This window comes from Oncorhynchus tshawytscha, linkage group LG22 (assembly GCF_018296145.1).
Source record: "Oncorhynchus tshawytscha isolate Ot180627B linkage group LG22, Otsh_v2.0, whole genome shotgun sequence".
In the NCBI taxonomy this organism is placed as follows: Eukaryota; Metazoa; Chordata; class Actinopteri; order Salmoniformes; family Salmonidae; genus Oncorhynchus; species Oncorhynchus tshawytscha.
Genome location: NC_056450.1, coordinates 38,954,384 through 38,971,393, shown reverse-complemented (window position 1 = coordinate 38,971,393; position 17,010 = coordinate 38,954,384). Strand labels below are relative to the sequence as shown.

At 41.3% G+C, this 17,010-nt stretch overlaps 2 protein-coding genes across 2 annotated transcripts; both read right to left on the bottom strand.

The window, feature by feature from the left end:
• Positions 1–574: 574 nt before the first annotated feature.
• snrpg (small nuclear ribonucleoprotein polypeptide G) lies at positions 575–8,032 on the bottom strand. The gene is made up of 4 exons (XM_024385190.2): positions 7,881–8,032; positions 7,055–7,077; positions 898–1,022; positions 575–763 (listed from the first exon to the last, which is right to left on the bottom strand). The coding sequence occupies exons 1-4, from the start codon at positions 7,910–7,912 to the stop codon at positions 713–715; spliced, it is 231 nt and encodes a 76-aa protein (XP_024240958.1). The 5' UTR covers positions 7,913–8,032; the 3' UTR covers positions 575–712.
• Positions 8,033–8,569: 537 nt separating this feature from the next.
• On the bottom strand, positions 8,570–16,558 carry LOC112222393 (zinc finger protein 27). Its single transcript, XM_024385184.2, has 2 exons — positions 16,397–16,558; positions 8,570–11,867 (listed from the first exon to the last, which is right to left on the bottom strand). The coding sequence occupies exon 2, from the start codon at positions 11,850–11,852 to the stop codon at positions 10,344–10,346; it is 1,509 nt and encodes a 502-aa protein (XP_024240952.2). The 5' UTR covers positions 11,853–11,867; positions 16,397–16,558; the 3' UTR covers positions 8,570–10,343.
• Positions 16,559–17,010: the final 452 nt, after the last annotated feature.

Genomic DNA, 17,010 nt, shown 5'->3' with positions numbered 1-17,010 from the left:
TAAATCGACTCCGTTAGTAAATCCATTAGCTGCACCGGTCACTGGCTCCCTGCTCATGGCGGGTGAGTATCCATATAGCAATGCTGGCTCCGCTCTGCTCAATGACGAGGCATGAGAGCAGTTAGCTACTTTTCGTGACTAAACTTCGACAAAACGCAAGGAACGCTATTTTCTGTGTAATAATCTCTCGTTTTATATTTGACGAGGTTGAAGCCCTTCTGACACTTATGATCTTAGTCAGATATGACTGTAGAGCAGCGAATGGCGCAGTATCGAAATGTTAGTAATTAATTTAGTGGTAGCAGAGCTCTGTCCATACCCTAAAATAAAATACTTTCCCAGCCCTAACCCAATGTAGAATGTCGTGCTCGGTTCGTAAATTAGTAAATTAGCTCTTATTGGTGGGTACCATTTTTATGTCTCTGCGTGCAATTTGAAGAAAGTTGTCAACTAGCGTTCGCGCAATGCCTTTTTAAACGTATCTTCTGATAAACGCCTATGTATGCACACATTGATTATTCTTGACAATCAAGTGCTTGAAACATGTAGGGCTAAAAACAGAATTACACAAAAATAAAGAAAACAAATATCCAAGTTTATTCACAAGATTTCACAATTCAAAACATTTCCAAATTAAACATCTGTAAACGTATCCAGATAGAAAAGGTCCATTATTCCACTTTCTAGAAGATGATTCTGCCATCCCAACTCCTCATACTCTCTCAAGGGCCTCCAACATGATGATACTGTTTCCTCTGATTACCTACAGACCCATGAAGAAAAAAAAAATATATATATTTACTTGAAGAAAACAAGGTATGTGATAACATTGAGAATAAAAGCACAATGTGTCTGTCCCCAGAGATAGTGTAGTTAACAACGTTGTTGGGTACTGACCACCATGCCTATGGTGTTCTGTATTCCCCCAGGGGCCATTTCCAAGCAATCATCCATCACCAAGTTCATGAAGGGGTCAAATCCTCGCAGGACTCCTTGGACCTGCCTGCCACCGTTCAGCTTCACTGGAGGGAGAAAAATGTATAACTGTAAGAACAGTTTGAGGCAGTACGGCAGGGCTCCCCAAACTGGCTGCCCGCGGGCGGTTTCATATACACAAGACTGTAAAAAACACCAGGAAATGAGCTTGAGTGATTTTAATAAGAAATCTGTTCAAGCATAGAGAGACACGTGATTGTATACCAATGTAAGCAAGGTTTGAAAATATATATATTTTTTGTCAAACATATGTGTTGGGCTTCTTGCAGTCTACAAATTATTTGTAATTATAAACTGGGTGGCTTGAGGTCAATGCTGATTGGCTGACAGACTGTATACAACGGGTATGACAATTTTTATTTTAACTGCTCTAATTAGCCGTGGTATATTGGCCATATACCACACCCCTCGTGCCTTATTGCATTCCAGCCCACCTCGAACAGCCGCTCGAGAAAATAAATACAACCCAATGGCTGAATCTAGTTGATGATCCCTGCAATAAGACATGTTGGACCCACTTTTCATTTCAGTCCAACAAGTTATATGGCCAAGAAAATGTCAATTGGGTTTAGGGCTGGGTGATATACATTGCATTTGGAAAGTATTCAAGCCCCTTCACTTTTTTCACATTTTGTTATGTTACAGCCGTATTCTAAAATTGATTCAATGACCCCCCCCATGAATCTACACACAATAGGCCATAATGAAAAAGCAAAAACAGGTTTTTAGAAATGTGCCAAAAACTGAAATATCACATTCACATAAATCAGACACTTTACTCAATACTTTGTTGAAGCACCTTGGGCAGCAATTATAGCCTGAACAACTGTATTTGGGGAGTTTCTCCCAGTCTTCTCTACAGATCCTCTCAAGCTCAGTCAGCTATTTTCAGGTCTCTCCGGAGATGTTGGCTCGGGTTCAAGTCTGGGCTCTGGCTGGGCAACTCAAGGACATTCAGAGACTTGTCCCAAAGCCACTCTATCATGAAGACCTGATTGGTGGAATGCTGCAGAGATGGTTGTCCTTCTGAAAGTTTCTCCCATCTCCACAGAGGAACTCTGGAGCTCTGTCAGACTGACCATTGGGTTCGTCACCTACCTGACCAAGGCCCTTCTCTGATCGGTCAGTTTGGCCAGCTCTAGGAAGAGTCTTGATGGTTCCAAACTTCTTCCATTTAAGAATGATGGAGGTCACTGTATTCTTGGGGACCTTCGTTGCTGCAGAAATGTTTTAGTACCCTTCCCCAGATCCGTGCCTCGACACAATCCTGTCTTTGAGCTATACGAACAAGTCCTTCGACCCCATGGCTTGGTTTTTGCTCTGTCAACTGTGGGACCTTAGACAGGTGTGTGCCTTTCCAAACCAGGTCCAATCAATTGAATCTACCTCAGGTGGACTCCAATCAAGTAACATCAAGGATGATCAATAGAAACAGGATGCACCCGAGCTCAATTTTGAGTCTCACAGCAAAGGGTCTGAATACGTATGTAAATAAGGCATGTTTTTTTATATATATAAATTTGCAAGAATTTCGGAAACTTGTTTTTCCTCTGTCATTATGGGGTATTGTGTTTGTTGTTGTTGTAAGGCTATAACGTAACAAAATGTGGAAAAGGTCAAGGTCTGAATACTTTTCCGAATGCACTATCAAATGAACATTTTAGCACGATGTTCCAAATGCATGTATTGCAAGAATCTAGTTAAAAAATGTTTTTATGAGCGTTTGTTTCTTTCAGGTCTCCTTTGCTCCTTCTGTGCACCATTCCACTCAGACACCACGCCCCCGTTCCACTCAGACACCACGCCACCATTCCACTCAGACACCATTCCACTCAGACACCACGCCCCCATTCCACTCAGACACCACGCCCCCATTCCACTCAGACACCACGCCCCCGTTCCACTCAGACACCACGCCCCTAACTACAAAAGATAAAGAGATGACTTCTTCCTCTCTGACAATCAGTTTGAACTCGCTATTGTCAATTGAGGTTTGGTCCAAACAAAATCGGTTGATAGCCCTTCTAAATGATACTCTCATGTCTCAGCCATTTAAAAAACAAACAGCGCAGACACTAAAAACTTGTATGAATTAACATGATTGTGTTCATGTCCAGTTTGTTGCACACGGTATTGCAGCTAGCAGCATTTTATCCACATGCTGTTGTGTTAGCCGTCTAGTCTGTTTTATACATGTGCAATGAGCATTAAAAAAACGCTCAATTATACAAGGAACTGGCAACTCGTTCTCATTCTGAAAAAAGAGCATCATCTTATCCAGGTTGGAGCACTTGAATTCAACATCTAAACAAAATGAACAGGCCGTGTTGTTCAAACAGTTTGGAGACAGACAGGAGGGTGTATTCATAACTGTTCTACCTTGTTAGCAAATCAAATAGATCCAAGGTGGCTACACTTTAAAATATAAAAGATTAGCTGGCTACTCACCTGCATGTGGGCTTGTGCTAGAGATATTGTTTATGAAAAGTGTTAATGTTCTAGAACACCTGCTACCTGAAGTTAGTCATTCTTTTAGTTCTGATAAAATGCATACCAAACAAAAATACATTTTCATAGACTGACTTGAAAGCCAGATCAGTGACGGCAAAAAGCAGGTTAAAAGGCAGGGTTCGTTGTTGACGACATTTTTTTTCTCTTCTTTCAAACAGAAAATGCAGATCTAAAATGCTTCTTATTGTATATTTTGATTGGCTCTTCAGTCAGAGTTCGCGCTAAATCATGAATGTAAACAGACACATTTCGTGCTACTTATCTTTGCTCTCATCATTGGATCGCCAGACAGTTCTCTGACTGATGTGTAGGCAATTTTTTCTCCAATACATTCCTCCGATAGCAAGTTAAAACGCAAAATTAACTTCAAGCAAAACATTAAGAAATGTAGCTAGCTACATTCTGTGATAAACATTAGAAATATGATGGCCTGATCATTTTGGGGAAAAATAAAATACACATTTAAATTAAATAAAATCTTGCCTTTTCATTGTAAGCAATGTTCCCTCATTTTTTCCAGCACTGAGCAAATTTCAGGTCTGCAGAGCGCAAACTTGAATGTCACAATTTAGTGCGCGTTGACTTGGAACACTGAAGCTGTACCCCCTTTAAGTTACAGTTAACAGCGACAGTGGCTATTTGATCATAATGTAGACCTAACAGAGTGGCCTACCATAATAAAACAATGGAGAAAATGCATCCCATAATATTTTAACATGGAAATAGCTGTTCTATCATTCAGCCTACAGTAGCAGCCAATGTGTGGTGTTCAATGTAGGCCTACATGCCATGAGACTTTTGAAGAAAAAAAAACACGCAGGGCTTGACATTAGCCTGTTTATCCACTTGTCCTTCAGACAAGGTGACTGAAAATGTGTTTGATGCAAGAAACCACTTTATAAAATGCATTATTCACATAACATTATTACAGATTATCAGACAAATGGCTCCCTCTGCGTATTGGCTACATAGCTTATTCAAGCCTGTCTCAAAATACAACACTTCTCCTTTAAGACTGAAATAAATGCTCTTTAATAAGGGACTCACTTTTTGAAGATGTCTAGAAATGTACATGTTTTGTGCTTTTGTAAGATGCAATCACTGCTCCATTGCCAACTAGATATTATCTATAACTGGGCTAATAACTCACCACTAGCAAAGGATATGAACAAATGTGCACACGTGGCTACATACAGCTCTCGCTTTGATCTCAAAATAAGCTCATCTACTCACAACCGCTCATGGTGTAAACACAGTCCAGTTCAAAATGAATGGCACAGATCCATATTTGGCAATGGTCTAGTTGCATACTCCAATCCATTGTGCCTACAACAAAATCTCATGCATAGTTTTTTTTTTTGTTAGGCTGCATTTAAAAGGTGGCTAATATTGCACTGAATTGATCACAATAACCCACAGTAAAGGGAAACGCTGATAGTGTTAACGGAGAAAACTCTAGAAAGTTGAGGAGTTCAATCGTGTGCGCAGGATGCTATTTCTAATGCCAGGCAGCCCAGCGGAGGTTAGAGGGGAAATTGAATTGGCGGGGGAGGCGCGCAGCTTAGAGGGAACATTGAATTGGCAGGAGACATTGATTGTAAGCCAATTTCCTCCTGTATAGCTGCTAGGCAAAACAGAGGTGCACTTCTGTTGTCATCTGATGAAAATACTCTTCTCAATGTGTTGCTTAACTCGGTTGTTGGCAACTTTTTTTTTTACACAACACTATTGACTATGTAAAAATGCAGGCGAATTTCGTTAAAATATATATATATTTAAAGGCCTGCATTTTGAAAATGTAGATTTCTGAAAGCTAATGCAACCCCTGTAAACAAGTGGGTCTTATCTTATGGTTGTAGAAGGCTTATATTTAACCTAGGTATAATTCTACAAGTCCTGAATTCATTAGATTATTCCTGATTGTTTGACCTTTATTCTCTCTATAAGCTTTGTTGCAATTTTTTATTTATTATGTAGATACAATACATATACAAAAGTTCAAAATCAGCTGACTTGGCTATTTTAGCAATGTTTGTTGCTGACAGGTGTATAAAATTGAGCACACAGCCATGCAATCTCTATAGACAAACATTGATAGTAGAATGGCCTTACTGAAGAGCTCAGTCAGTGACTTTCAACGTGGCACCTTCATAGGATGCCACCTTCCCAAAGAGTAAGTTAGTGAGATTTCTGCCCTGCTAGAGCTGCCCCGGTCAACTGTAAGTGCTGTTATTGTGAAGTGGAAACGTTTATTTAACAAGGCAAGTCAGTTAAGAGAAAAGCTTTATTTACCATGACAGCCTACCTCGGCCAAACCCTAACGACGCTGGGCCAGTTGTGCGCCGCCCTATGGGACTCCCAATCACGGCCAGTTGTGATACAGCCTGGAATTGAACCAGGGTCAGTAGTGACGCCTTTAGCACTGAGATGCAGTGCCTTAAACCGCCGCACCACTCGGGAGCAACAAAGGCACGCTTAGGAGCAAAAACGGCCCAGCCGTGAAGCGGTAGGCCACATAGAACGGACCACTGAAGCGCGTAAAAATCTTTGTCCACAGTTGCAACACTCACTACAAAGTTCCAAACCGCCTCTAGAAGTAAAGTCGGCACAAACTGTTCGGCGGGAGCTTAATGAAATGGGTTTCCATGGCAGAGCAGCCGCACACAACCCTGAGATCCCCATGCTCAATGCCAAGCGTCGGCTGGAATGGTGTAAAGGTCACCGCCATTGGACTCTGGAGAAGTGGAAACACTGAACGCTACCTGCCCCAATGCATAGTACCAACTGTAAAGTTTGGTGGAGGCGGTATAATGGTCTGGGATGTTTTTCATGGTTCAGGCTAGGCCCCTTAGTGGGGCGACAGGTAGCCTAGTGGTAGCCTAGAGCCTAGGTATCCTAGAGCGTCGGGCAAGTAACTGAAAGGTTGCATGATCGAATCCCCGAGCTGACAAGGTAAAAAATCTGTCGTTCTGCCCCTGAATGAGGCAGTTAACCCACTGTTCCTAGGCCACCATTGAAAATAAGAATTTGTTCTTAACTGACTTGCCTAGATAAATAAAGGTTAAATAAAATTAAAATAAAGTTAGTTCCAAGGAAGTGAAATCGTAACGCTACATCATACATTCTAGGCAATTCTGTGCTTCCAACTTTGTGGCCACTGTTTGGGGAAGGCCCTTTCCTGTTTCTGCATGACAATGCCCCCGTGCACAATGAGAGGTCCATACAGAAATAGTTTGTCAAGATGAGTGTGGACTAACTTCACTGGCCTGAACAGTCCCCTTACATCAGCCCCATCTAACAACTTCGAGATGATTTGGAACACCTATTGTTGCCCAACATCAGTTCCCAACCTCACTAATGAGATGTTCGACAAGCAGGTGTCCACATAGTGTGTATTGTGAGCTGCCCATAATCTAGATATGATTTTAAGGTTATTTGGCCCAGCCCTAATTGGATTTGTCAACATTAGTCTCAACTCTGCAAGCAAAGAGATGAGGTTTGTCCGTTCAACTCAGCAGAACCATAAACACTCAGAATCGGTACTCACATGAAAGCTTCTTGTCCATGAATCTGAAATGGGAAAAAAAATGTATTAGTTGCTAATAGAGATAGCAACGCCCCCGATTGTATGGCTATACCAGAGACGGTTTGGCTCTGGTCCATATGGCTCTGATTTTCACTAGAAGCTGGACAATAACTCGTTTTTCGCTAAAGCATCAAACGTTTTTAAAATAAAACATTTTTACACAAGAGATCCATATAGCACGTTGGGAACGATGAAAACGGAAATGCCATTATTTTTTAATAAAGAAAGCGAAGTGGGCTGGGGAACCTTTGAGAAAAAAATGGAATAAACTAAACATTATTCAAATACTCCGCGACATCGGGTCATGATTGACCAATCGAAGCTCACAATGGCTTCCAAGACCCAACTAGATTGGCTGTTGATACCGAAAGTTGGCATTCATGCTCCCACAACAGTGCGAAACTAAATGTGGCTATCAGTATAACTTAGTGGATCACATAGTTCTCAATTCTAACATTTTAATGCGACAAGAGTGCAGAGGCAACTCGTTGTCGTCGAGCCGTTCATATATACTGACACTTAATGATATTCGTACATCAATTAAATGTCAATGAATGCATGGTTTAGTTATCTAACCGTTTCATTCAATAACTAAAGTTAGCTAGCCATTTTACTAGCCACAACAGTGTTAACTAGTTGCCGACTACCGGTAGCTTTGTGCTAGCGCGTAGCTACCTATGTTAGCTTGCTAGCCACATTATCTAAAATAAACAGCGAAATATTAGAAATTACACTGGATCGAAAACCAACTATGAATATGTATTTTTTGTTTGTTTTAATAACTCACTTTTTCAACTCTGGTGGGTGTGCTTTACTCATGTTTCTTCTTTTTGTTGAGGGCCTTCAGCTCGTGAGACTTCCTTTTGTGAAAAAAAAGGAGAAAGCATGCGCAACGACCGGAACCGGAAAACGTATTCTTCTTCTACGATTTAATGGCGTTCCGCAAACTAACGTTTAAGGTGCATGCCGTCACCTACTGTGCTGGAGTGTGTGGTCAATTGCGGTTTACAACATTAGTTCCACATTTCTAAATCCTCCTACCTAACTCTGTACTTCAAATAACCTCATGCAAACTTCCTCTAACATAAGCGAGCACGTCGCTGCTCTACTGTATGGGAGTAGATCATTGAGGAGTTCTCTCTTTATATAAATTGCAGAACTACCTTGACAGAAAAGTTGTTTGAAATGTGTGCCTATTTACTTTGCCACATAACATTTCTCACTCTCTATAAATCTGAATTATTTATTGATTGAGGGTAGTTTCACGATCTGCATCAGTGTAAAAACGTGCCACGTAAATCAACAAATCCCATTTTACAATGCAGGGCAGTGAGACATGTGAACAACTCTTCAAGCCCAAGATCCTTTCTTATGTTGTAATGGATATCGTGTATATATAGACAGTATTGTGTCAATTTAATAATATAGCAATGGTGTTGTTTTCTGTAACAAGATTAATGGAGTCAACACAAAACATCATGGGAGAATACTTTTAATGAGGTATTTTCTAAGACAAGGTTGCTAACTCGGTTCTAAGACAAGGTTGCTAACTCGGTTCTAAGACAAGGTTGCTAACTCGGTTCTAAGACAAGGTTGCTAACTCGGTTCTTAAGACAAGGTTGCTAACTCGGGACACAAAAGGCACTTTCCAGAAGTAGAAACTTAAAAACCTTTTTTCTCTCCAAATAAAACATGACTTTCTTTAAAAAAAAGGTAGACTCAGCGATATGACGTAGATGCAGAAAGTAAAACAGCATAGTGGGTCTATTTCCACAACAGCTAAGAGAGTGTTGAAGCTCAAGGTCTCCCTTTAAGTCTTATTTTCTTCTGTTTTTGGTTTACTAAACTGCAGAAAATGGATAACCTGGTAAACTAATTTCTAACCAACAGTAGCAGCAAGGGTGCAATCACTGCTTGTTTTGCATAATATCCATGTTATATTACGTCACATTGTCTTAACTGGCTCCATGAGTATGCATCACACACAGACAGACGGACAGAGATAAATAATTAGTAAATTAATGCTAAATCAGTGTCACACAAGTCCAATGTCATCAAGAGTTAAAAATAAAACGTAAAAAAGTTTTCCTGTACCAAATAAAAAAAATCTAAAAGTTCAATGTTTTTCCACCGCATTTTCAACTCTTACCAATAGATTTGTCACAAAATGGTAGTAGGTACAAGACGTACCGGTTTGTGTCAAGAACTGTAACGCTGCAGGGTTTTTCACGCTCAACAGTTTCCCCGTGTGTATCAAGAATTGCCCACCACCCAAAAGGACATCCAGCCAACTTGACACAACTGTGGGAAGCATTGGAGTCATCATGGGACAGCATCCCTGTGGAACGCTTTCAACACCTTGTAGAGTCCATGGCCTGACAAATTGAGGCTGTTCTGAGGGCAAAAGGAGAGGGGGGGGCATCTCAATATCAGGAAGGAGTTCATAGTGTTTGTTATACTCCGTGTATCTTTCCACACTGTGAGGTTGGAATAATACTGTGAAATTCTGAAAATTATGATAATGCCCTTTTAGTGTAAGAGCTGTTTGGAAAGACGTCCTGAAATGTCTGTTTTGTTGTCATGGAGTAAATTTGTGTGGGGTAAATTAATTAATAGCAAATAAGAAAGAGTTCCAAACCTCAATCCCAATAACAGCTTTCAGTTTTCCCCTCCCCACTCAGACCACTTCCAGACAGTCCTAGCTAAATTCTTGCTTGAGAAATTGTTCTTTGCTAAGAAGCTATTTTTGTTCCATTTAAATTGAAAACAAAAAACACAGTAAGGTATTGTTAACCAGAAATGATTTGATATTGAGATTTTAAAAAACTGCTGCAGCAACAATACTAAATGAGTTATTGCGTATATTCATTTAATTTAAACCATAATGACAAATGGGTGGTTGGATCCGATCCAACATTTGTAAAGGAATATAAAAGGTCTAAATGAAGAGGATTTAGGATCAAGAGGATTTAGGCCTAGTAAGACTGTTTCTGTACTGCTTTCACAGCGTACCACTGTTGGTCAGTCACAAAATGAATGGTATCAGACAGCACACACACAAAAAAAAAATGTTTTGTTGCAACTTGAATCGCATGTTGATATGAATTACATTCAAACAGCTATTCTGGTGAGTGGTCTAAACATATTTTTAACTGTACATAAACACATAATATTCTCTTGGGGAACTCAGTACAGCTTGTTAAAAAAACAAAAAAGGAAGCATACATCATCTCACATTTTGCTGTCAGGGTCATAAATTGCTCCCTTCCTCATCGCCACTGTCAACGAGGTGATCTTGGCAATGTTGTAAGAAAGTGTCCAGTGTTACAAAAGCCTTCAAGCAGGGAACACAATGGTAGGCCCTCCGAAGCTTGGCCCCAGGCTTCTTAGAGATACCCATGCCCTGACTGCACACGCTGCAGTGTCTCATACTCCCTGTAGGCTGATGCAGCTCCTCATGCTCCTTCAGAGCAGACTGCAAAGAAAACACCTCAGCACAAGACGGGCAAGGAAACTCTCCCTCTTCCTCTTTCATGGGAATTTTCTTTGGTCTCCCTCTGCTAGCCTTGACCAATGTTCCTCCCACCTTCCGTGATATGTTGCCTTTAGGCTTTTTTGGCGTCTTCTCACCTAACTTGGTCTCCTTGGCTGCTTTCCCAACCTGCTGAACATGGCTTGGTGGTTCTCGACTATGATTCTTGATGTGTGCTTTAAGTGACAAATGGTGCAAGAACACTTTACCACAAACGTCACATGGGTAAGTCTCTCTTTTCCTCCGCTTGCTAATCAGCGGCCTTGGATCTCTTCTGATATCCTTCTCTCTGCTGTGGGACTCTTGTCTGTGCAAGTACAGCTTGGCAGTGCTTAGGAAGACCCTGTCACAGGAACGACAGGAGAGGAGCTGGCTCTTTCTGCCTCTTCTTTTTGGTTGGGGTGGCCCAGCCATCTGCTTCGATAATCTATGAACCCCATTTGTGCATCCTCCTTTTAGTAGAGGATACTTGGAGATGATCCACTCCTTCCGATGGGTGGATCGCTGGTGGCATGCAAGGCCAGCCCCTGAGCGAAACCTCTTGGCGCAAAGTGGGCATTGACTTGGCCTGTCAGGATCTGGGGCACTAGTGGCATCAGTTGGGGGAGAGTCAGGGGGAGAGGAGTCCAAGATGGCAGATTCAGGCGAGGGAGAGTCCGCGGGAGGGCTGACAACTTTTGCAGTTCGCGTGGCAGATTTACTACAGCCAGCCTGCTGATGGCGAAGCAGAGATTGCTTTTGGCTAAAGCTTTTACCACACGGAGCACAGGCATATGATCTGCTATCATGATGGTGGGACTGGTGATAAAGGGACTTATCCCGGACACTCTGAGAGTCTGAGGTTGAAGCCTTGCATGCACTGCATGGAGCACCTAGCTGGGTTTTACCACAACAGACCTGACAAGGAGCAGCATCATGAATGCACTTGTGCAACTGCAAAGAGGATAGGAGAGAAAACTCTTTGCCACAGGAAAGGCAGCAATGACACTTACGTAAGGCATGTTCTCCCTGCTGGTGGTGCAATAACTCAGCCATGTCAGAGAATCCCTGGCTGCACTGTGCGCACACACACGGGCACACATCAGGCAGTAGTTGGTTTTGGCTTTGACTATCTTGCTTTTGTGCAACAAGTTTTGCCAGCTTTGTTAGAGTGTCTGAGGCAGGCTTAGTCCGAGCAAACGACTCCTGAACTCTTGTAGTGTTCCAACTGCAGGGAACTGCATCCATCTTCAACCAAGGCACCTATTTGGGAGGTACAGAGGACAGTCTATTAGACATTTTCATCATCCTGATAAGGGAAAACTTAGCTATAGCCTACAAAACATTTCCCTGGTCTCTCTTTTTATAGCACTAATGGTTGGCTGCAGAGACAGGCTGTATATCTGTCACCCTCTCTGTAGCTCAGCTGCTATTGCAACAGGATAGTTGGTTCAAATCGCGGGACCACCTATACGTAAAATCTATGTACGTGTGACTAAATGGTTCTGGATAAAAGCGTTTGCTAAATGGTATATTCCCCCTTGACGCGTAGCTACCAATGATAGTCCATGAGTCAGACCCCCAAATTTGGGTTGTAAGATTCACTTGGACCGATGTTGTCTCATAGGGATTTTTTTCAAGGTTTATGTCCCTTAGTTGGAAAATGCGTGTGCTGTCAATCTCTTTCTTTCATCCCTCCATCCACTTATATTTTCCCCATATGACAAACAATGTCATTATATGAAATATGGCTGCCAAATAACTCAATGGGGTCTTATTGGCTTTCACATGGCGATACCTGTATGAAATATAATTGTAGTTAGCACAGAAATACCTTAAAATTTTCATAGCGACCACAATACACAACCACATGAGCCAGCTGTGCCATATTTTAAAAAATTTAACTAGGCAAGTCAGTTGAGAACAAATTCTCATTTACAATGACGGCCTACCCCGGCCAAACCCTAACGATGCTGTGCAAATTGTGCGACGCCCTATGGGACTCCCAATCACGGCCAGTTGTGATACAGCCTGGAATCGAACCAGGGTCTGTAGTGATGCCACTGAGATGCAGTGCCTTGGACCGCTGCACCACTCGGGAGCCCCATACAGTGAGGAGAACAAGTATTTGAAACCTGCAAAATCGTCAGTGTATTCCTACTTACAAAGCATGTAGAGGTCTGTAATTTTTTATCATAGGTACACTTCAACTGTGAGAGATGGAATCTAAAACAAAAATCCAGAAAATCACATTGTATGATTTTTAAGTAATTCATTTGCATTTTATTGCATGACATAAGTATTTGATCACCTACCAACCAGTAAGGATTATGTCTCTCACAGACCTGTTAGTTTTTCTTTAAGAAGTCTTCCTGTTCTCCACTCATTACCTGTATTAACTGCACCTGTTTGAACTCGTTACCTGTATAAAAGACACCTGTCCACACACTCAATCAAACAGACTCCAACCTCTCCACAATGGCCAAGATCAGAGAGCTGTGTAAGGACATCAGGGATAAAATTGTAGACCTGCACAAGGCTGGGATGGGCTACAGGACAATAGGCAAGCAGCTTGGTGAGAAGGCAACAACTGTTGGCGCATTTATTGGAAAATGGAAGAAGTTCAAGATGACGGTCAATCACCCTCGGTCTGGGGCGCCATGCAAGATCTCACCTCGTGGGGCATCAATGATCATGAGGAATGTGAGGGATCAGCCCAGAACTACACGGCAGGACCTGGTCAATGACCTGAAGAGAGCTGGGCCCACAGTCTCAAAGAAAACCATTAGTAACACACTACGCCCTCATGGATTAAAATCCTGCAGCGCACGCAAGGTCCCCCTGCTCAAGCCAGCGCATGTCCAGGCCCGTCTGAAGTTTGCCAATGACCATCTGGATGATCCAGAGGAGGAATGGGAGGTCATGTGGTCCGGGGAGACAAAAATGGAGCTTTTTAGTCTAAACTCTACTCGCTGTGTTTGGAAGAAGGATGAGTACAACCCCAAGAATACCATCCCAACCGTGAAGCATAGAGGTGGAAACATCATTCTTTGGGGATGCTTTTCTGTAAAGGGGACAGGACGACTGCACCGTATTGAGGGGAGGATGGATGGGGCCATGTATCACAAGATCTTGGCCAACAACCGCCTTCCCTCAGTAAGAGCATTGAAGATGGGTCGTGGCTGGGTCTTCCAGCATGACAACGACCCGAAACACACAGCCAAGGCAACTAAGGAGTGGCTCTGTAAGAAGCATCTCAAGGTCCTGAAGTGGTCTAGCCAATCTCCAGACCTGAACCCAATAGAACATCTTTGGAGAGAGTTGAAAGTCCATATTGCACAGCGACAGCCCCGAAACCTGAAGGACCTGGAGAAGGTCTGTATGGAGGAGTGGGCCAAAATCCCTGCTGCAGTGTGTGTGCAAACCTGGTCAAGAACTACAGGAACCGTATAATCTCTAATTGCAAAAAAAGGTTTCTGTACCAAATATTAAGTTCTGCTTTTCTGATGTAACAAATACTTATGTCATGCAATAAAATGCAAATTAATTACTTAAATCATACAATGTGATTTTTCTGGATTTGTTTTAGATTCCGTCTCTCACAGTTGAAGTGTACCTATGATTAAAAAAATAAGACCTCTACATGCTTTGTAAGTAGGAAAACCTGCAAAATCGGCAGTGTCTCATACTTGTTCTCCCCACTGTGTGTCTATATGGATGTTAAATTATTCACAGAATTCTGGTAAGAATGTGCCCAAAAAAGCAGAGGACTAGAACCTTGCTGCATACATTACAATGTAAAGACTCCACAGTAATGCCAATAGGTTTTCAGGGGGTTGTAAGAGCAGCAAACCATTACACATGGTTAGTCTAAATGACAATGTGTTCTTACTATGGGGGCATAGCAGATTGGTCTGTTACTACAATACTAAAAGTAATGTAATTGGCCTCAACAGGCCCAACATTGGATTTTACTACTGTACATTGCAATGGAATGGTTTATATTCCTCAAAGAAAAAACAAATTCCGTGAATAATTTGACAATTTTACATAATCTGGCACACCTGGCTCATGTTGTGTATTCTACATCACTATATGAACATTAAGATATTTCTGTGCATACTATTATATTTTGTGCAGGTATCGCCATGTGAAATTATCCAATAAGACCCCAATTGAGTTGTTTGGCAGCCATATTGGGAGGGAAAAGGATTCTGTGGGATTAAGGGGAAGTTAATGGGTGAATTCTGTGATGGCCCGATATGTACAAATCCTTTTTTAAACCCCTGTTCTAGCCGTGTGCGCAATTTGGTGCCTCTGTCACAAGTTGAAATTAAAAAATATAGCTGCCCCATTACATGGAATTCTATGGCTAAGCATCCACCATTTTAAATGTCACAATATGGGCGATTTTTAAACCATTATTGTAGCTGATGCTTTCAAAGTTCGTTACATTATATATCATTTCAGAAGTTAGAACCACTTGTCAAACAAAAGTTTTAATCAGGGTTTCTGTGTTTAAAGCCATTTTTATACAGGTAATTCTGACATGTACCCTAGAGATCAAAGGTTACATTTCTGTTGACCTGAACATTCCGGAAATGTGTATCTAAGCTTTCCAATGAGATATGATTCAAGGGTGTAAGTGAGCAATAACTTGTTGTATAGCTACTGACAAAAGGTTAAAAAAAATGAATCCCAGCAGCCACTGCAAATGTGGCTAGCTGGGTGGTAGCCCAATGATAGACTAAAGGAGCCTAACATTACTCCTTATAGTGTAAGACCATTACATGTTTCGTTATAAAGGCAAATGTACTCAATGCCAAAACAGCCAAATACTTCATCTAAATGTGAATTGATTGTCAATTGCGGTACGGCTCTAGAAACACAATCCCTCTACTTTCATATCCTATCAAAATAATTCCACAAACGTAAAATACACACTACTTGTACACTGTTTTACCACCGTTGCAGCCGACCGTATTTGTCAGTAACACATTCGTTAAGAACATATTCTGATAACACACAGGTGTTCGGAGACGCAGGTAGTCCACTATCTTCAGTCCGTTTTCTGTAAACAAGTGCTATATAACATGGAAATATAACCCGTGTCGGAATCCTATAAAAAAAAATGGTGTTTTATCAATTTAACCTTTAGTTGTTTAAAAAAATGTTAAAAAAAAGATTTCTCCCTGCCATGAAAGATAAGGGCCGTATGTTTCCAAAACCGCGATGCGTTTTAATGTTCAGACGGAGCGTCAGGGCTCTTAACAAAACGCCTTCGTCCAATGACTTCTGTGTAATGTAATGATGAACTGTGTGGTAGGTGAGTGTAGGCATTTCCCCATTTCTAAACGACTGAAAAGCTTTACCGCCTGTATAGCAACAACAACAACAGGCTACGCGCAGTGATAACGTGGTAATAAAGCAAATCGAATGAAACATTATGCAGGAAATCGCTATTGCTACTAGTGTTAACTAGGCTATTAACCTCAACTCCACGATTTTACGTTTGTATACACACACACACACACACACACACACACACACATTTTTTTAAACTACTGATTTGAGCACACAAAGAATAGCCGACAATTAAACACGATATTGTTATTCGTAATTGCGGGCTGATCTTTGGGTGCTCAAATCAGTAGTTTAACATTTTTTTTTTTAAACATTTAGTGACGTCCACCCTAATGTTACTGTTAGCCATCGACATTGTGGAGTTTAGTCGGCTAACTAGCTAGCTAAAACAAGGCAGAATGTTAAAACATGCAACGCAATTAGCCTACCTTTTTTGGTCAAACAAATCTGAATATTGGCGACATATCAGTTTCCAACAAGTTTAATGGAAGTCATTTATTTTTATTTTTTTAAGATAAATACTTGGATACCAAAACGTTGTTTTCATTTCCGTGCAGCACGGTAGCCATGTGTTCCAAAGTGAAGCCAAGTTGTTTGTGTACTTTTGAGCTTTGGTAGGACTACAAAACATTGCATTCTGGTACTTTCTTTTCGACCAATGAGGCATTCAAGAACACAAATGGCTTCAGGAAAGTTGGTAATAATGGTAGAGTTGAACCCCATGGTTTATGATTAGAGAATGAAGTGAACAGTAAAATATTTAAATATTAGATTTATCCAGAGACTATATAAAAAACACCAGATTTAGTATGTACATTCAAAGTGTTGCAAAGTGTAAATGATCAGATTTAGCATGGCAATTCAAATGAACTCTGCTCTCTATGTGGAAATCAATGTGGGCATTTAAATGCAACAACAACAACAAAAAATCTGCTCACTTACCTCCATCCATCTGAGTTTATCACATGTATTTCAATGAGGTGAGGTATGCATCCTCTCCCACCACCCCTCTTATGCACAACACCATGACTCAGTCAAAACA